The sequence below is a fragment of the Botryllus schlosseri genome, chromosome 1, assembly GCF_051294905.1.
Source record: "Botryllus schlosseri isolate E-star chromosome 1, Bs_hap1, whole genome shotgun sequence".
NCBI classification, from domain to species: Eukaryota; Metazoa; Chordata; class Ascidiacea; order Stolidobranchia; family Styelidae; genus Botryllus; species Botryllus schlosseri.
Window position 1 is genome coordinate 39,782,616 of NC_137236.1, and position 16,916 is coordinate 39,799,531.

General features: G+C 37.5%; 2 protein-coding genes across 4 annotated transcripts in view; both read right to left on the minus strand.

Annotated features, from left to right (window-relative positions):
• LOC145436402 (uncharacterized) overlaps positions 1 to 16,916 on the minus strand; it is a 493,503-nt gene that overhangs the window by 275,012 nt on the left and 201,575 nt on the right. The gene's annotated exons all lie outside the window — the stretch shown is intronic.
• Positions 8,908 to 16,916, minus strand: part of LOC145436850 (cyclin-Y-like protein 1) — a 95,718-nt gene continuing 87,709 nt past the window's right edge. Inside the window, exon 6 of the mRNA XM_080314063.1 lies at positions 8,908 to 9,014. Coding sequence (XP_080170189.1) covers positions 9,008 to 9,014 — 7 coding nt within the window. The 3' untranslated portion in view covers positions 8,908 to 9,007. The remainder of the gene's footprint in view (positions 9,015 to 16,916) is intronic.

Here is a 16,916-nt window from a genome sequence, read left to right on the forward strand (position 1 = left end):
GCCATTAGTGAATCATTATATTTCAGTGGAGAGAGAACAACGAATCAAATTCATACGATTATTTATCAGAAAGTTTGATCGTTATGTGTTGAGATTCGGCCGTATTGTGGGTTAACTCTAGTATATCATGTTATTGAGATTTCAAATAAAGAGACTTTTTGGGGTACAGAACTTTAATATACATTTTAATAATATATTCATATTAGAAATATATCAAAACCCGAAGCTTTTCGAGCGAACACTCATCATGGGTAATCGTCGGCATAATGAGAATTTCAAAAACTTGCATATAACTACATTGCATACAGCCAATTGTGAGGTCATAGAAACAAAACATCAAGTGCAGACAAACCGCGAGCGCAGCTAGTGGCCGATTTTTAGCTAAAGCAAACGTTCCTTCTGCTGGCATAAGCGTGGTTGATGGATCTTAATGAATGTCCATTCCAGCGCGGACAAGTGTGCGGCCTTTACCCAAAATTGAGAATCTGTCGTCACTATAGTTATTGGCGCAAGTAGCATGCTCAGCTAAATGCCTGCCAAATATTACCGAGACCATAAGACAGCTCAAAATGTGGGGAAGCACAACTATGTAGGTATAGGTCGCATATAGAATCCTAAATTGACTTTGACATTGGAATTCAAAACCTACCTGAAACCGCAATATATTTTGCATTTTTTTACATATCATATTTTTTTTATTTCATTTCAAATGGAATTTCTATTTCAATCCATCACACCAAATATAGAGACATCATACACTAAACATTCAAAATATTCAATTTTTCTCTTATTTTCAGTTTGTTTTTTGCTTATATGTACATTTTAATGTATTCAATTATCTCGAAGCTATAAACAGCAAAAAAGCACTAACACATATTAAGATTTTGATATGTATATGCACGTGACTTCTTACTACAACAATGATGAAAGATTGCATAAACGGTAAAGTGAGATCGAGGAAGTAACATCACGAAAATACGAGGTCGTACCAGCTAATATAAAAGTTGGTCAATAGCACTGGTTGACATTTTTCAACATTTTTGTTGCGAAAGATTAATTGAGTTTACCTAATTTGACGTTGCTGATTCCAAATTTGCCATCTGAATTCACTCATCATGTCACAATTTTTCGCAAATCAAAGAAAAATTCTACTCAAAAACGGGGGCGTTATGCCCGTTTAGGTCCGTATTGTTATGTTCGTGCATTTACGTTCAGTGTTGTTTCACTCCTAATTTCTATAGGACTAGTAATTACCGCCAATCATTATTTCCTCGTGTGTCGTGCTTGTATTTATACCCTTTGTTCTGTTGTCTCGTGGTCTTTCATTTAACTGAACTCTGGATCGTGTCGCCTGTCTTAAAGTTATACTGCTGATAATATACTGATTTCTTATTGCAACCTCGTCGCATTGAGTTATTGTTCAAACAAGATCAAGAACATAACACGTATATGATACAAAACACATCTTACAAAGCTCTCAACTTACTTTATTGGATTTACAAAAGAATGAAATCATGCATCATAAAGGCTCCAACTGTACTGTAGCGAAACATCGGTTACGTTTGAATCGGTTAAATTAAGTTTCCCGGAACGGCAATGCTATTTGTCGAATGGTTAAGCTTTGCGCAACGTTTTGCTATGCAATTCAAAAATGCACAATATAAATAGTATGGTAGAATGAATCACATGTTCATTTCATCAATGGAGCGCAGAATAGTCAGTTCGAGCTTCTAAATACAACGTATTTTTTCTGTTCTTCGCATCTCAGATTGGTTGATGGGAAATTGTACGTTCTTGTGAGGCATAGGCCTTGTCGGTGTCAACATAGGCATCGTCGGTTTCGGATTCGCTGGTATCGCTGTCTTCGGTTTCGGATTCCGATTTCCAAGCCTGTCTGAAAAACAAATAACACTGAATATATATCTTTATTAAATAGACTTGTCTGCAAAATATTTGGACGCTCGAGATGGACCGGGCAACAGGGCCAACTCGCCCCATGCACTCTTCCCGAAAAGACTGAAGAGCATGAATCCACACCTGAAAAGCCCAAACGAAGGGTACATGAAAACATAACCTAACTATCGTGTCCATAGATTCCAAGTGCCTACGTGCATATCTTCCTATGTTCATATTTGTATGTATAATTTTGGTTAAGCTGCTGTAGTCGATTTATACTGCGGTATAAGTCTGAGGTAGGTTAGGTTTTCGTGTACGTCATCTACAAGTATATTAGAGCTTTCTTATGTGATATCAAACTAGATGCAATAACATTTTTTAATTGGTTTTCGCAGTTTCGCATCATCATCCCGTCATGTATCAGAATAGAAAACGATTGTGTCATTGAGTACAACATTAGGTCGATTTTGATGTAGAGCCCTCTCCTGGATTTATACTAACGCAGAATAGTTCCCAATTATCTTTGGCACACCATCAATTTAATTGAATCATTTTATTCGTTTTATTCGGTTTAAGCATTTACCAACACATCGTACCTCAGAAAGCGACACTGACAGCCGGGCAGGAGTACTGGTTAGAGAATTCTATTGACAGTTTACATTTCGTGAAGGCAAATTGCCGTGTAGTTGACAATATCGAGTACCGATGACACTTGGAAAAGTAGCTCAACACTTTCTTCCTTTGAAAGTGTCTTTTTCATGCAATAGCATTATCTGTATGAGTGGAAACGCCATAAAATGGGACGTGTATTTCATCCAGACATGGGGTAATCGCGATTAGTAATCGTAATCGATTACGACGATTACAGCATTTTCAAGTAATCGTAATCGCAATCGATTACATTCGAAAAAATTCCGAAGTAATCGTAATCGTAATCGACTACTTCCCTTATTTAATCGATTTCTTTGTGAAAGAACGATTACTTTTTATTTGTACAAGGACTGTGTCATAAACTGAACATTCGTGAACAAGAAAGAGGTAATACACCCGTTATTGAGAGCACAAACGTCTGATTTTCAAATGCCACTGTTCATTATTACGTCAGAAGTAGCCTATTAGCTTTCCTCGTCTTTGCGTAAGAAGTATCCACACATAGTAATTAGATATCCGATGTACATTTGTGTGATTGTAAGAACACCCACCGTGCTGTAAATCGGGTTATCAATATACATTTTCCCCCCACCCCACCCCAAAGAAAAAGTTGCATGTGACCAAAAAACGGTGCTTTATAACGCACAACCATTTGTTGACTGATCAATATGGCCAAACATATTCGGATATGTCCGAACTATGTCGAATGCGGACTGCACTACAACTTTTGTAAAGTACAGCTAAATTTGACCTGTTTTTACCGGTCGGGTAGCCGCTGACGAAAAATATATCACTAAGTCCGCTTGCTATGACCTTGAGTAGAATCGATGAATTTGGTATGTTTTTCACGTTAGCTCATATGTTGGCTTAAAAAGGCAAACATTTTCGCCAGCGGCCTTGTTTTGAATTCAGCTTGACTTGTTCCTGCTCACTAGCAATTTGGCCGAAAGGCTGTCACGGGCTTAACGAAATCCTCTCGTGAGCCTCACTTTATCAGGGGGTGTAATATGTACGGAAGACATTTAAACATCCACCTAGCTTAAAATCCGCCAAAGAAACATACATTTGTAAAGAACTATAGTTTCATACTTGACAGTTTAACCATAAAAATTTAAAAACCTTGTTAACCCAGTGGATCTTGCGATACAACCCTGAAGCCAGATTCTATCCTAAAAATTTCAAAATTCCCCCAAGGGGGAATTCCCCCCGGTTGGGAACCACTGACCTAGTTTAAAATAGCAGCTTTTGTATTAGTGTTTGATTATGCTTAGTTAAACGCAGTTTGACCGTTGCTGCTTGGCGAGCAGTAGGCCCACGTGGTACGAACGTACACAAGACAGAGGTAAAAATTTTTGTAGGCCAACCCGTCAAATAAAACATTACTGTTTCCACAACAAAGCATTAAAAATCAACAGCTGCTGATATATATCATAACCGAGCCGTTTGTTTTTGCCGTTTCTCGTAATGGCACTTTGCATTGCATTATCTTAACGAGATAGTGTAATGGTTATGCGTCCGGCTTCTCGAGCGGTAGGTCGTGGGTTCTCGATCCCCGGCCAGGTCATACCAAAGACTCGAAAAATGGTATCCGCAGCTATCCTGCTAGGCGCTCAGCAATCACGGATAGCATGGAGGAGAAAAAAAACGGGGGCGCAGACTAGATGACCTCATGGGGCCGTATCGCAACTCCGTCGCCAAAGCATCTCGATGGTGCAGGCGAGAAAGAATATCATATCTCTCTCTCTCTCTGTATTAAGTTGAAGGCAGAATTTTATGTCCACCTTTTCTTATTCTCGTATTATTCTCCTCAAAACGGACGCCAATCGCTATTTCACAATTCTTTACTGAACATTTGGACCTGCCGTCATAGCAATCGGCTTATATCATGTCATGAAAGTTGAGTTCACCACATATAACCTTCTCGTACGACCAGAACTTCTCTCGCCTCTCGTCGAGTTCGTCCTGGCAAGCAATGTTTTGATTTGAACAAATTTTCGTTAAGGTACACGACTTGCAAAAGTACACGACTTGTGACTGGTAATACAACATTTCTGTCGTGGCGCACCAGACCGATGAGGTGACAAGCGCCACAATGTCCCATTTTCAAAATTAATAATAATAATAATAATATACCATGTCAGCGACAAAACAGCAAAATAGTACCCCACTCTAAACGTTGGTCTTGGTCCCCCATTGGGTAGTCAATTTTCAAGTTGAAGATTTAATTTCGTCAATAATATTGGTAATTGCATTATATGGCATTTTAACTCCTATCTCAACCCCCGATGGTTAGATTTACCTGAAGAGCAGGAGGCGCGCAATTCATAATTATAACGTCTGGTATCTTGCAATAATTACTTTATTATATGTTGTTAATTCGTGACCTCCGGTCTGTTGTATAGTCAAACGATATTGTAGTGGCCTAAACGTAGCAGACTAAAAGGTAAACTTGCGTGAGACGCACACACAAATTGTCATGTCTAATGCTCTGAGGGTGTCCGAGTGGCATTTGCATCGTCGGCTCAGATTGGAAGAACAGGACTGTTAGTCACGCCCACCCAGCGCGGCTATTGACAATGGACACATATACCCTAAGTTTTGGCTAATGTAGTACTCTTCGTGGAGTCGCATGCTGGCCGAAACTGCATATGTCTTTTGGTGCTACGGGGCGCGGTATTGACTGGCACAAAAAATGCGTATTACTATGAATTATGCATGCTTTATTTCCTGAGGGGGACACATATGCATTTCAAAATCAAGCTATCTAGAGACATTTAAATCGCAAAACTCAAAGAGAATTTTTAAGTCAATGAAATCTCTCGAAAATACTCTATAATTTATGCTGGTTTACGAAATAATTTTGAGTCCCCTCCGAGCACGCTCCCAACCATAGGCTATTAAGGAATTTGGGGTGCGGGAGTTGCGGACCTAGCAAGAATGCAAATCGTTGGGTGCGATAAATCGTCCTTTATAAAATGGGCAATGGGTACATTATGACGTAACAAGCAGATGTCGCATCTTTCTAAAATAAAGTTGTTTTCTCATTAGGCGTTTTCAGCGCAATCCAGGTATTGTCTTCCAATATAACTACTAAGATGCAAAATAAATGTAATCGTGAGTAATCGTGATTACTTTTCCAATGTAATCGTAATCGTAATCGACTACTTCCTGGTTTTGCTGTAATCGTAATCGCAATCGTAATCACGTGATTCAGAAGCAATCGTAATCGCAATCGATTACATTCATGAAGTAATCACCCCATGTCTGATTTCATCATCCAGGTAAACCGAACTTGGCGATGATAAACGTTCTGGTGACAGACTTGGACAACTAGATAATAATAGTAGTCTAATTTGAGCGAAATGCCGGTAATATAATTCTAGTTAAATTTGTGGATTGTTTCTATGCTCCCATTCTAGTTCTTATCTAATTTCTGGTTTCCCTGTTAATGCTACTGATAGAACTGTATAGAACGAAACGAACAAAGCTTGCTGTACAGATATTTGCTATTCTCGTGCTCATAAGAAGGAACCGACATATGAACGGGTGTTCATTACATGTCCAATGACTCACGAATTCAGCAATTCTAATTGTGATCTACTTTTAACATAGATGTGCAACTATCACTTTAATTCCACTCAAATTTGGAAAAGTTGATCATTTTATAGTTGTCCAAGTCTGACTGTTATCAATTCAGGAATCGAGTCAATTGGCGGCACAATTCTTGACAACACGTTCTTCATTACGATATGTACGGAACATTCGTAAGTTGCCACTTGCGATTACCTAATAAAAGTATGCGACACACGTCTCAGTAATCATATTTTAAATCCACAGACGTCTTTAATTTTGAAACCTTCATTTAAAATACCTTTATTTGTAACCCGATTTAATAAATGGACTCCAACTTCTGTACGAGTCGAATCAATAACTATTTCGATAGTTTGTACAAATGATGAGACCACATATTCCGAACATCAACTCTATTTTTCACTTCCAGCCGCTGACCAGTGCGGACGGATTGTTTTTCGACTTTTGCCGTGTCTATAACGCGAGCCTCTCGTCAAATGTCAGTTTTTATTTTCCGATATTTCTCACAGGAAAATGAGATCCACGGCAGCTGAATGCAGCAAGTAACCATGCATTGAAGTGACGCATTACTGCCGAAGCTCAACTATAGTGCTATACATTGACAGAGGTTGTCAGTAAGCAAGTACTTCTACTTTTTCCAATTATTAAAGTAATTTTGCCCAATTTCACTACTAACTGGGATGTATCACATCGCAAATTTGCAGAATAAACAAAGTTTGTTTTCAACGACGCTTCATTTGATGTACCGTGTGATATCGTTTTATCGTTATGACGTCACTATTCGACACCACGTTAACAATGAATCTATATAAATTTGTTTCATTTACAGCATGGGCCATTCCAAACCTGGACAACAAAACCAACGGTCTAGCATATTCCAAACTTACACATTTTCATGCACAAATGCAGTGTACTCTCAAGACTGCAATTTCACAACCGTACAGTAAAAAAAATGAATGAATCAGCTATGAAAAATTGCCCTTGAAGCCAGCTTTCACAAGATACTCTACACGCTTGACATTATAAATTTTGTAACGCTTGACCGATTTCATACCATCAATTAAGTTTCGCGTCAATTTAACCTTTATCCCTACACCGCATGGCATTTATTGCCACATGGGAATAACGGTCAAGAAACTAGCTTTCCAGAAAACCGAGTGTCAAATCTTAACTGTAATCTAACATCTGCTCACACCTTTTCGAATATTACATTAATAAAACCTGAATGTCGCAGATCTGAAATGTGCCGAAAATCGTGAATTTTCAAAATGTCGCAACTTTTGACCCCGCAGTTCAATTTTCCTCAAATGAAGTTTATCGCGTTTGTAATTATCTCATCTGTGAATGTACCAATTTTCAGAAGATTTGGGAATGTGATGGCTCCAACTTTTGTCGTCCAGGTTTAGAATGGCCCGCATATGAGTATGGATCGAGCATGGAGGGGAGGGCTAAATTACAACTCTCGTTCTTAGAACGGTCAAACTTCGCGACTTCTACTCACCTGTTATAAAATCTGAGGTCGAGTAGCGGCCAGGTGTCTGCTTCTCGAGCCACTGAAATGAGAAATAATTTACAAATATACCAAATAATTGTTAGTAAAAGATGTCCAAATCCAAATCCCGTCATTAAATAAAATTTCGAATCGAAATCGATTATTGATTTTGTATCGGTGGTCAGTAACGAAGTTCTCCTATTTTATCTACTTGGGCCGCTTAATCAAGTGGTTACAAGTTTAGACTACTTCCATTTCGACTTGGTGTAACAGTTGTTGGAAAAAAATACTTACTTCATACAATTTGGATTTTGAAAAGTAGCAAGTAGTTTCGGGATGAATTTTCGTCATTTTTGTTCCGTGAAAGTGTCGTACGAGTAGCGTGAAATAGCCCATGTATCGCGGTAACCGAACATATTTTACAATATTTCGTTCACTTGCTGCGTATAGTCATTTTGAATTAACCGCGATGATAGATCTGGCAATTTAGAAACTAGATATCTCCTGTTAATTGCTAAAAGTAAGCATCCCTGCAACTAAATCTGCTTATGAAACTACTCGCTTGAACGCACATCCGATCATTATGGAACCAGTGTTAGCAACTTTCAGAACCGATGGGTGTCAGTATGCTCACCAGATATCCATATAGAGCACTGTATTTTCTCCTGTGGTTACGAAAATATACGAGTCTCAAAACTTTTTTGACTCGTCGCCCCCTCATTAAGCTCTATATATCTTTACCACAACCCTAGAAGCTAGGGTATCATCAACTACTTTTCTCTACTACTTAACTAGTTTATAGCGACTCGTACACTTACTCAAGTAGTTTGATTTGAATACTACTTCTGCGTCAGTTTCTAGTGCTGAAATACTGATTTTTGCATTTTTGATATTGTCAAGCAAAAAGTAGTTTTTTAGACGCTTAGACGTCTTACTTTGAAATTGACACACTTCATAAACAAGTTAATGATCAGCAACGTATGGGAAGTCATGCGTAAAACAATGATTCGCATTAAACATAGGATCTCGAATTATATTACTACTCACTACTACCGTGCGTTATCAGGTAACTGTGGTAACGACACTACATCACGCCACAAGATTTCTAGTCTGGTTAGTAACTCATTAGGCACGTAACGTGAAAGGAGCATTTCATGCAAAATCATCACACTTCCTTCTTATATCTAAAAAATTACATATACCCAATAATACACTTATCCTAACAATGACTCACATTTTAAAACTTCCATTTCAGTATTGATATTATTTGCAATCTTCTGGGCTTTCTTCAATTCGTCTCCATTCAACATGTCATCTTCATACACGTATATCAATGTTACTTTCTTCAAAGTAGAGTTGTTAACGAGAGACAAAAAGTCATCGACTGAAACACGACATCCACCGTTGCATATGCATCTGATATATTCGATCTGTGGCGGGAGAATATCGCTATTAATATTGTGTATCATAATGATGCTTCATGGTGTTGCTAACATTTTCACCAGGGGCTACGATTTGTTACAAAGTACTTTGGATCAGCAGTGTCCAACCTTTTTGCCATTCACGACCACATTTCGATTACTGATGTCGCCCATAGGACCTCATTATACGACATATTCGTAACGAACTAATTGGATGCCAAGTATCCATGTTAAACTGGCCATGTCCATTTCTGCTGAACTCCGGACTAATCTATTTATTCATTCCGGCATACTATGAGTAATTTCTGGGACCTGCCATAGTCGCGCAAGTCGCGAAATTTTTTTCACATTCTGGCATGACTTTCATTACTATTATTAGTTGTTTCACATATTACTATCAAACATTTGAATAGTATATTCATTAAGGTTGTCGAAAATTTGAAAAATCTTGAAAATACTCCGTGACTGTGTCTCATTCTATAGATTATTGATAAAAACAACAATGAGGATACTGTAAAAATCTCACAGGAAAGCGGTTAAGATTTCGATCAAAGCGTTTGAAAGTAGCTGCCTAAGAATGGGCTTGCCACCGATCATAGAACGGCGAGAAGACAAGTAATTATATAACCAGGTCTCGTGATTGGCTAATCGGCTACGCTTCAATGATCATGACAGCAGCAGCTTACTGATCAGGTGTTCTACTCTTACGAGAATGAAATCTGATTACAATTTTGAATGATATCTAGATCGGATATAAAACGAAATTTGATTTTTGTTGTACATCCTCGGCATCTAATTCTATTATTTATTTGCAATTCAGTAATTTTAACTACAATCTAATTTGGAAAAATTTGTCTAGCTAGAACAATTGAAACCCGATTTATAAAAGCTGAAAGTTTTCTAAAGTCTAACGATAAGATTCAGTTCGAAGCGAGTTTAAGGCTACAAGTTAAGTCAAGTATTCTAGTAGATAAGATTAGTAACGAAGTACTCCTAAAATTTCCGAGTACTAGGGGAGATTTTGCTTACTTACTCTGCTTACTCGAGTGGCCATGTTTCCACTTGCACTTCTGCTCAAGTTTTCAAGGCAAAACAACTCACTTTCGCAATCTCAATATCGTACAAAGTGGTTTGGTGATGTTTGCATCAGTTTTACATAGGACATTTTGGTAAGAAAGGCTTGAAACAGCCTCTGTATCACGGTAAATGAATATGTATTCAAAGACTGACCTATTTTTAGGCTCATTAGCAAGGTTGAATAACTAGAGTCGCGATTATTTGGTGACTAGACTTGGCTTTGAAGAATAGTAAAGTCCCAAATTAATGGGATTTCGTCTATTAGTCCTGATACTTGGAAAATAGGGCCAGAAACTGTTAATACTGCGGAAAATTACGATATTTTGAATGCGAGCCATTCTATATCACTCGAGCAGAGTTAAAAAAAGTGGGTTGAGTCGGATTGAACTCAGAACTGAACAGTAAACACAATGAGTTGGACTCTGACTCGAGTCAAAACACCATGACTCGAATTCGACCATCTATTGGCTGACTTGGAGTTGACTCGGTGAAGAATTGAAAATGACTCGACTTGACTCGAGTAATAACTATAAAGAGTGTGATCGTCTTGTGACTCGGAACCTTGCGACTTGGTTACAAACCTGGTCATTCGTCATTTTGAGATGTCCGCGAATATGATCCTTGCCATTTCTAAAGCAGACACCTTACATGGGCCACAATGTAGCGAATTCTCAGCCAGATCTACTTTCAAAACAAATTCCTAGAGTGCTTTATGAAGCTTCATTAGAATAGTATATTCAAATTGAAATGAACCCGTATATTTTCAGCTGACACTCGTCAGGGGTGATCGTCAGCAACTAGTAGAGAATTGGAAAGAACGTTGTATATCAACAATTTGTGTACCATCTAAAAACAGTACATTGAGCTCGAGCGCTCTCTCCGCCCGATTAGTAACAATTTCATGAAGGTGACCTCATATTTTGTGATATGATTGCTGATATATGATGTTCTTTCCAATTCTCTACTACTTGCTGATGATTCCCCCTGACTGAGTCAGCCAAAAATATCCTGGTTCATTTCAATATAAATACACTATTCAATTGTATTGAAGTGCTAGACATCTTCATTCCCTACTTTCAAGTCTTCAAAATTGCTCATTCTACTTGTAATTGACTAGAAATGTACAGCGTTAGTCCTGCTTTACACTAGTACTTATACAGACCGACAAGATCACATCTGGATGCATAATAGTGCAGATAACAAGATACGATATCTCACATATCCTTCACAGTCATATCTTTCAAAATCTGGCAGTAGCCCACATTCCAGACAGCTGATCGTCCCACACTTAGGAAGACAAGAGAATAGCCCCTGAACACAAAATCCACCAAATTACCAGCTATAAATAGTCAATCAAATGGACCAAGTTATCAGCTCTACGGTCAATCCCTGCATCATATTTGAATATTTGAAAGCAAAAATCGTGATATGGAGAATATATAACGAAACATATTCTCATTCATAGTATATTGCCAAGGTGTAAAGACCATGCCTGCACAAACTACAATGTAGTTCAGTTGAAGGTTAACTAAATACTGTTTTTAAGTGGTCCTAGTTTCAGTGGCGTGTTTTGAATGAGATTTGTTCTAGTTCTTGTTCTTTAAAAAAATGAATTAGTACTAGAAAGCGCGTGCCATCGTTAGGCATATAATCAGTAGCGCGATTTTCTTTACATGTCATAAAAATTCAAAATTAGGTCAAAATTGTGACATTAGGTTAGGTTTACTATATTTCTGTCACCCAAATTACAGACACTCTTTAGCGTTCACTAGTGGATTTCGAAATGAGTTATGAGCACATTGTCTGTCAATATGACGTCACACTTGCAAAGATAAGCTTATAGACCTGAAACGGTCACGACCCGGTTCAGAATATGTGGCTGTGTGTTGTGTAACCGGGACCGAAACCACATTTTTTCAGCCCTCTCCCGCCCAAATAAACAATGATTTTAGGCACATCATAGGGTAATCGATGCAACTTCTGCGGGGCTTGCTATATGCATCTGGTCATTACATTTTTTGAATGAATTCTGTCAATGATATTGTTTCCTATATGTATGACTATTGGTGACTACTGGTTCGTCTCTCCGCCCACATGATCAGGGTTAGAGGCAGAATTGGTAGAGGACGATGACTTCGAAAATACAGGGAGCATAATTGTACATCGATAAGTCAAGTTCATGTCACACCGACAAGATTTTATCAGCGTTATGCCGGTGCGCACCACACAGCTTTATAAACACCCCACATCAAGTGGTTTCCAACCTTTTATGATCGCGCCGTCATCCAATTTGAAAATGTTACTTGGCCCAGATCATAATTTGACGAGCTGATGACTAAAACAAATCAGCACCTTTACCCAGACTTAGACCTGGGTTATTTTGAAATCTGATTACGCTCAACATGTTTGCGAAGCCCAGAATAAAAACAAACGACCCCCATGTTTGGAACCACTCTCTTTGAATAAAGCATTTTATCGGTCTTAACCATGTCTATGAATATACCGTTCTCCTATAATTGTGATTACAATTAGGCTTATTTCAGTAAATGAAGGTCGTTTTTAGTTCTATTTTATTGCATTTTTTTCGAGAGTGGCAGTCCCTTTAATTAAAATCAATTATTGTGATAGTAAATCGCGCGCAGTGCGAAGGAAAATGTCATGTAGCATAAATATCCTCCAAAATAACATTCATATGTTGATTTATGATAAAATTATGAGCCTACGTCAAGCCTTCAAAATTGCGGATATTTAGGCGGATTTCAGAAATTCCTTCCGGACGCAAGTTTGAACAGTGAAATGCCGGACATGTTCCGGGAAATTCCGGACGTGTGGCAACCCTACGTTAGGGCAACAAATGAACTTCCTTTCTCTATTCTTGACAAGCTACTTGATTAGGGCATACACTTTCTACCCGAGAATGTAGCAAAGTATCTTTCGTTGTGTTACAAATATTTTCATCATTTCTACCATAATGCGTAATGTAACTGCTGGAATTCTTCATAGGGCTAGATTTCGTTTAAATGAAACTACTTCGTTAGGACAGACAGTTCCAACCAGAAATGAAGATAAGTAGTACAATTCTAACATTTGAAGAGCTTCTTGGAGGTACAGAACTTCAATATACAATTGCATAGTATATTCATTTTGAAATGAACCCGGATATTTTCGGCTGACACTCGTCAGGGGTAATCGTCAGCAACTAGTAGAGAATTGGAAAGAACATTGTATATCAACAATCGTATCACAAAATATGACGTCACCGGCATGAAAGAGAGAGCATTCAATGTAGGCTACTATTTTCAGGTGGTACACGAACACGCTCTCTTTTCCAATTCTCTACTAGGTGCTGACGATTACCCCTGACGAGTGTCAGCCGAAAATATCCGGGTTCATTTCAATATGAAAATACTATTCAATTCTAACACTATGTGGGAAAACACCTAATTTGCATATCTTAGGTCAAAAATGTCAAATTTCTGATTTTAGGTAAAAAAAATTGCCCTACCAATGACTATCATGCAGTTAACGAGTGCACCTACCTAGTACGATACGCTTCCAGTTCCCAGGACATGAAATAATCCCCGCGTATGTTAACAACCTTTCCAAATAAACCTGTAAAGAGGAAGAATCAGGTTACTAATGGCACCCATAATCCATACAAAGATCATTAGCAACGTACCGAGAAGCAATCGATACAATCAAGAGGTGATTTGAAGTTTGAAATATATAAAAAAAAAACGGTGTATCGGATTGGAATATCGACCCATATATATTGATATGCATAGTTTTTTGCCGATGACAATATTTTACGGTTAAATGGATGTGGACTGAGGAATATAAATACAACAATATGAGAGAATGTCATTTTAATATACTGGCGTGTCACTCATTCTTGATGAAGTAGCGGTGTGCTCATTAGGAATATTCAAAAATAAGATTATTTTCAAATTTTACGGCCTACTTAATAAAATTGTTTGATTGCCTGAAAAATAAACGCTGCGAACAAATTTTGGCACAATTCCAATCCAACCAATAGAAGGATTGCTATATAAGAAAAAATACTGTTTTGGATATATTTAATAAAAATCAATATAAAAATTTTGCTTGTTACCCCATAAAATTTGAAGGTTGTATGAAGAAACGATGCACAACAAATTTGGCTCAATTGCAAACAGTAGAAGCAAAGTTATTGGGGTGAAAAAATTTGGATGAGAATAAAATAGTATTTACGGTGACTAACTCTTTAATTATTTACTATAAAATCATGGAATTAGAAATTTTTCTACCGCGATAACTTCTCTTCTACTGGTTGGAATTGAGCTAAATTTGGTTTGCATCATCTCTACTGACAGCCTAACAATTTCGTGGGGTAGGCAGAAAAATTTGAAATTTTATTTTTTATATTATAGGCCTAAATTCAAAACTTTCTACTGCAAGAATCTCGTTTCCACTGGTTGGAATTGTGCCAAATGTGTAGCGCAGCGTTGTTTTAACCGACCTAACAATTTTATCACATAGCCAGTGAAATAGGAATAAAAATTTTTTTTTGAACATCTCTAATGAGCACTGTGCAGTTACACAGACATACAATTGGGACAAGCAGGCATAAGCTGTTTGAGGACTCAAAAAACTACCGTGTTACTGTGTTAATTTGCCTACATTAGGTCAAAATTAAGATTTTAAAGGTAAAAAATGTTCAAATTCTTATTTTTTAGGTAAAAAATGGCCGTAGTAATGACAATCATGCAATTAACGAGTTCACCTACCTAGTACGATACGCTTCCAGTTCCCAGGACATGAAATAATCTCCGCAGTTGTTAATAACCTCTCCAAATAAACCTGAAATCAGAAGCAACCAAGTTACTAATGGCACCAACAATCCGTTCAATGTTCATTGATAGCGTACGAAGATGCAATCGATACAATCAAAAACTGATTTGAAGTTCAAAATATTTTTTTAAATGTACCGGATTAGGATATCGACGCATGTATATATTGATGTACCGGTATATAGTTTTTCCGCCGATGACAATATTTACCGGTTAAATGGATGTGGACTGAGGAATATAATTACAACAATATTAGGGAAAATCATTTTAATATACTGGCGTGTCCCTCATTCTTCATGAAGCATCGGTGTGCTCATTAGGACTATTCAAAAATAACATTTTTTCAAATTTTACGGCTTACCTGATAAAATTGTGTGATTGCCTGAAAAGAAAAACGCTGCGAGCCAATTTTGACACAATTCCAACCAATAGAAGCATTGCTATATAAGAAAAAATACGGTATTGGATATATTTAATAAAAATCAATATAAAAATTTTGCTGTCTACCCCATGAAATTTGAAGGTTGTATGAAGAAACGATGCTCAAAAAATTTGGTCCAATTCCAAACAGTAGAATCAAAGTTATTTGAGTACAAAATTTCTGGACTTGTAAAAAATAGTATTTACATTAGAAAACTCTTCAATTGTTTACTACGGTATGGATCCACCCCCTTGTAAATACTATGTTTTGAAATCCAAAATTTTGACCATCAAAAACTTCGCTGCTACTGGTTGGAGTGTAGCCAAATTTGTTGAGGTTTTGCTTTTTTAGACAAACTGACAATTTTCTGACGTAGCCAGCAGGGTTATAATGAATCGAGTCACGATTTTCTGATGACTCAAATTGACTCAAGTCATTTTCTCTAAATACGGAAATGACTCAACTCGAGTCAATTTGTGTATTGACTCGACTTAGAATCGAGTCAATGCGCACGACTTAACCAAGTCATAAGAATCGAGACACAGATGGCCAAGAGTGACATTTCATTTTAATATTGAAGAATGTACCGTACTGTACAAAAAGTAAACACACTATTGGGATTTCCTCTGTTGGTACTGGTGGTAGCCTTCTTGAAAATGTGACCGGAAAATGCTAAAAGTGAGGAAATTGGTATACTATAATTGCGAACCATTTGATATCACCAAACAGAGTTATAAAAAATGGGTTTACCAAGACTTTAACCGGAAACTGAACAGTCAACACAATGACTTGGACTCGAGACAAAATACCATGACTCGGACTTGACCCTCTGCTCTCTGACTTGGACTCGAACTTGACTCAGTGGTGAATTGAAAATGACTCAACTCGAGTCAAAACTATAAAAGTGAGATTGACTTGTGACTTGGTTACAACCCTGGTAGCCGGTAAAATTTGAAAAAACTCAGGGTTGTTTTTCCACAGCTTTCTTCTTATATAGCAATGCTTCCATGGGTTGAAATAGAGCCAAAATTGGACCTCAATTTTCATCAAGCAGACAGTAAAATTAAAGAAAATTTAAACCGCCTCATTGGAACATGTCTTAGAAATCAATACTACATAAAATGTACGGCCTTACTTCTACTTTTACCGGAGAAACGCTTTTCATCACTTTCAAGTGTTTCACGAATGCAATTTTATCGGTAATCGATGACAAAACGAATCAACCTTACAACGTGTTCTGTCATGGGGATCGGGCGGTAACGTAGAACAAACAAAGCAGTCTTCCAGGAATTACAACTATTAGATCTGCTATCGCATGATCATTGATCAGCGGTCTGATAGAAATTTGAACAATATATTCATACTGGAATAAAGCCAAGTATTTTTTTGACTGACACTCGCCAGGGGTAATCGTTACGAACTAGTAGAGATTTAAAAAGAAGTTTGTACGGTAGTTTATATCAACAATCGTGACGTCATATTTAGCGATACAATCGTTGATACACAATGCTCTTTCCAATTCTCTACTAGTTGCTGAC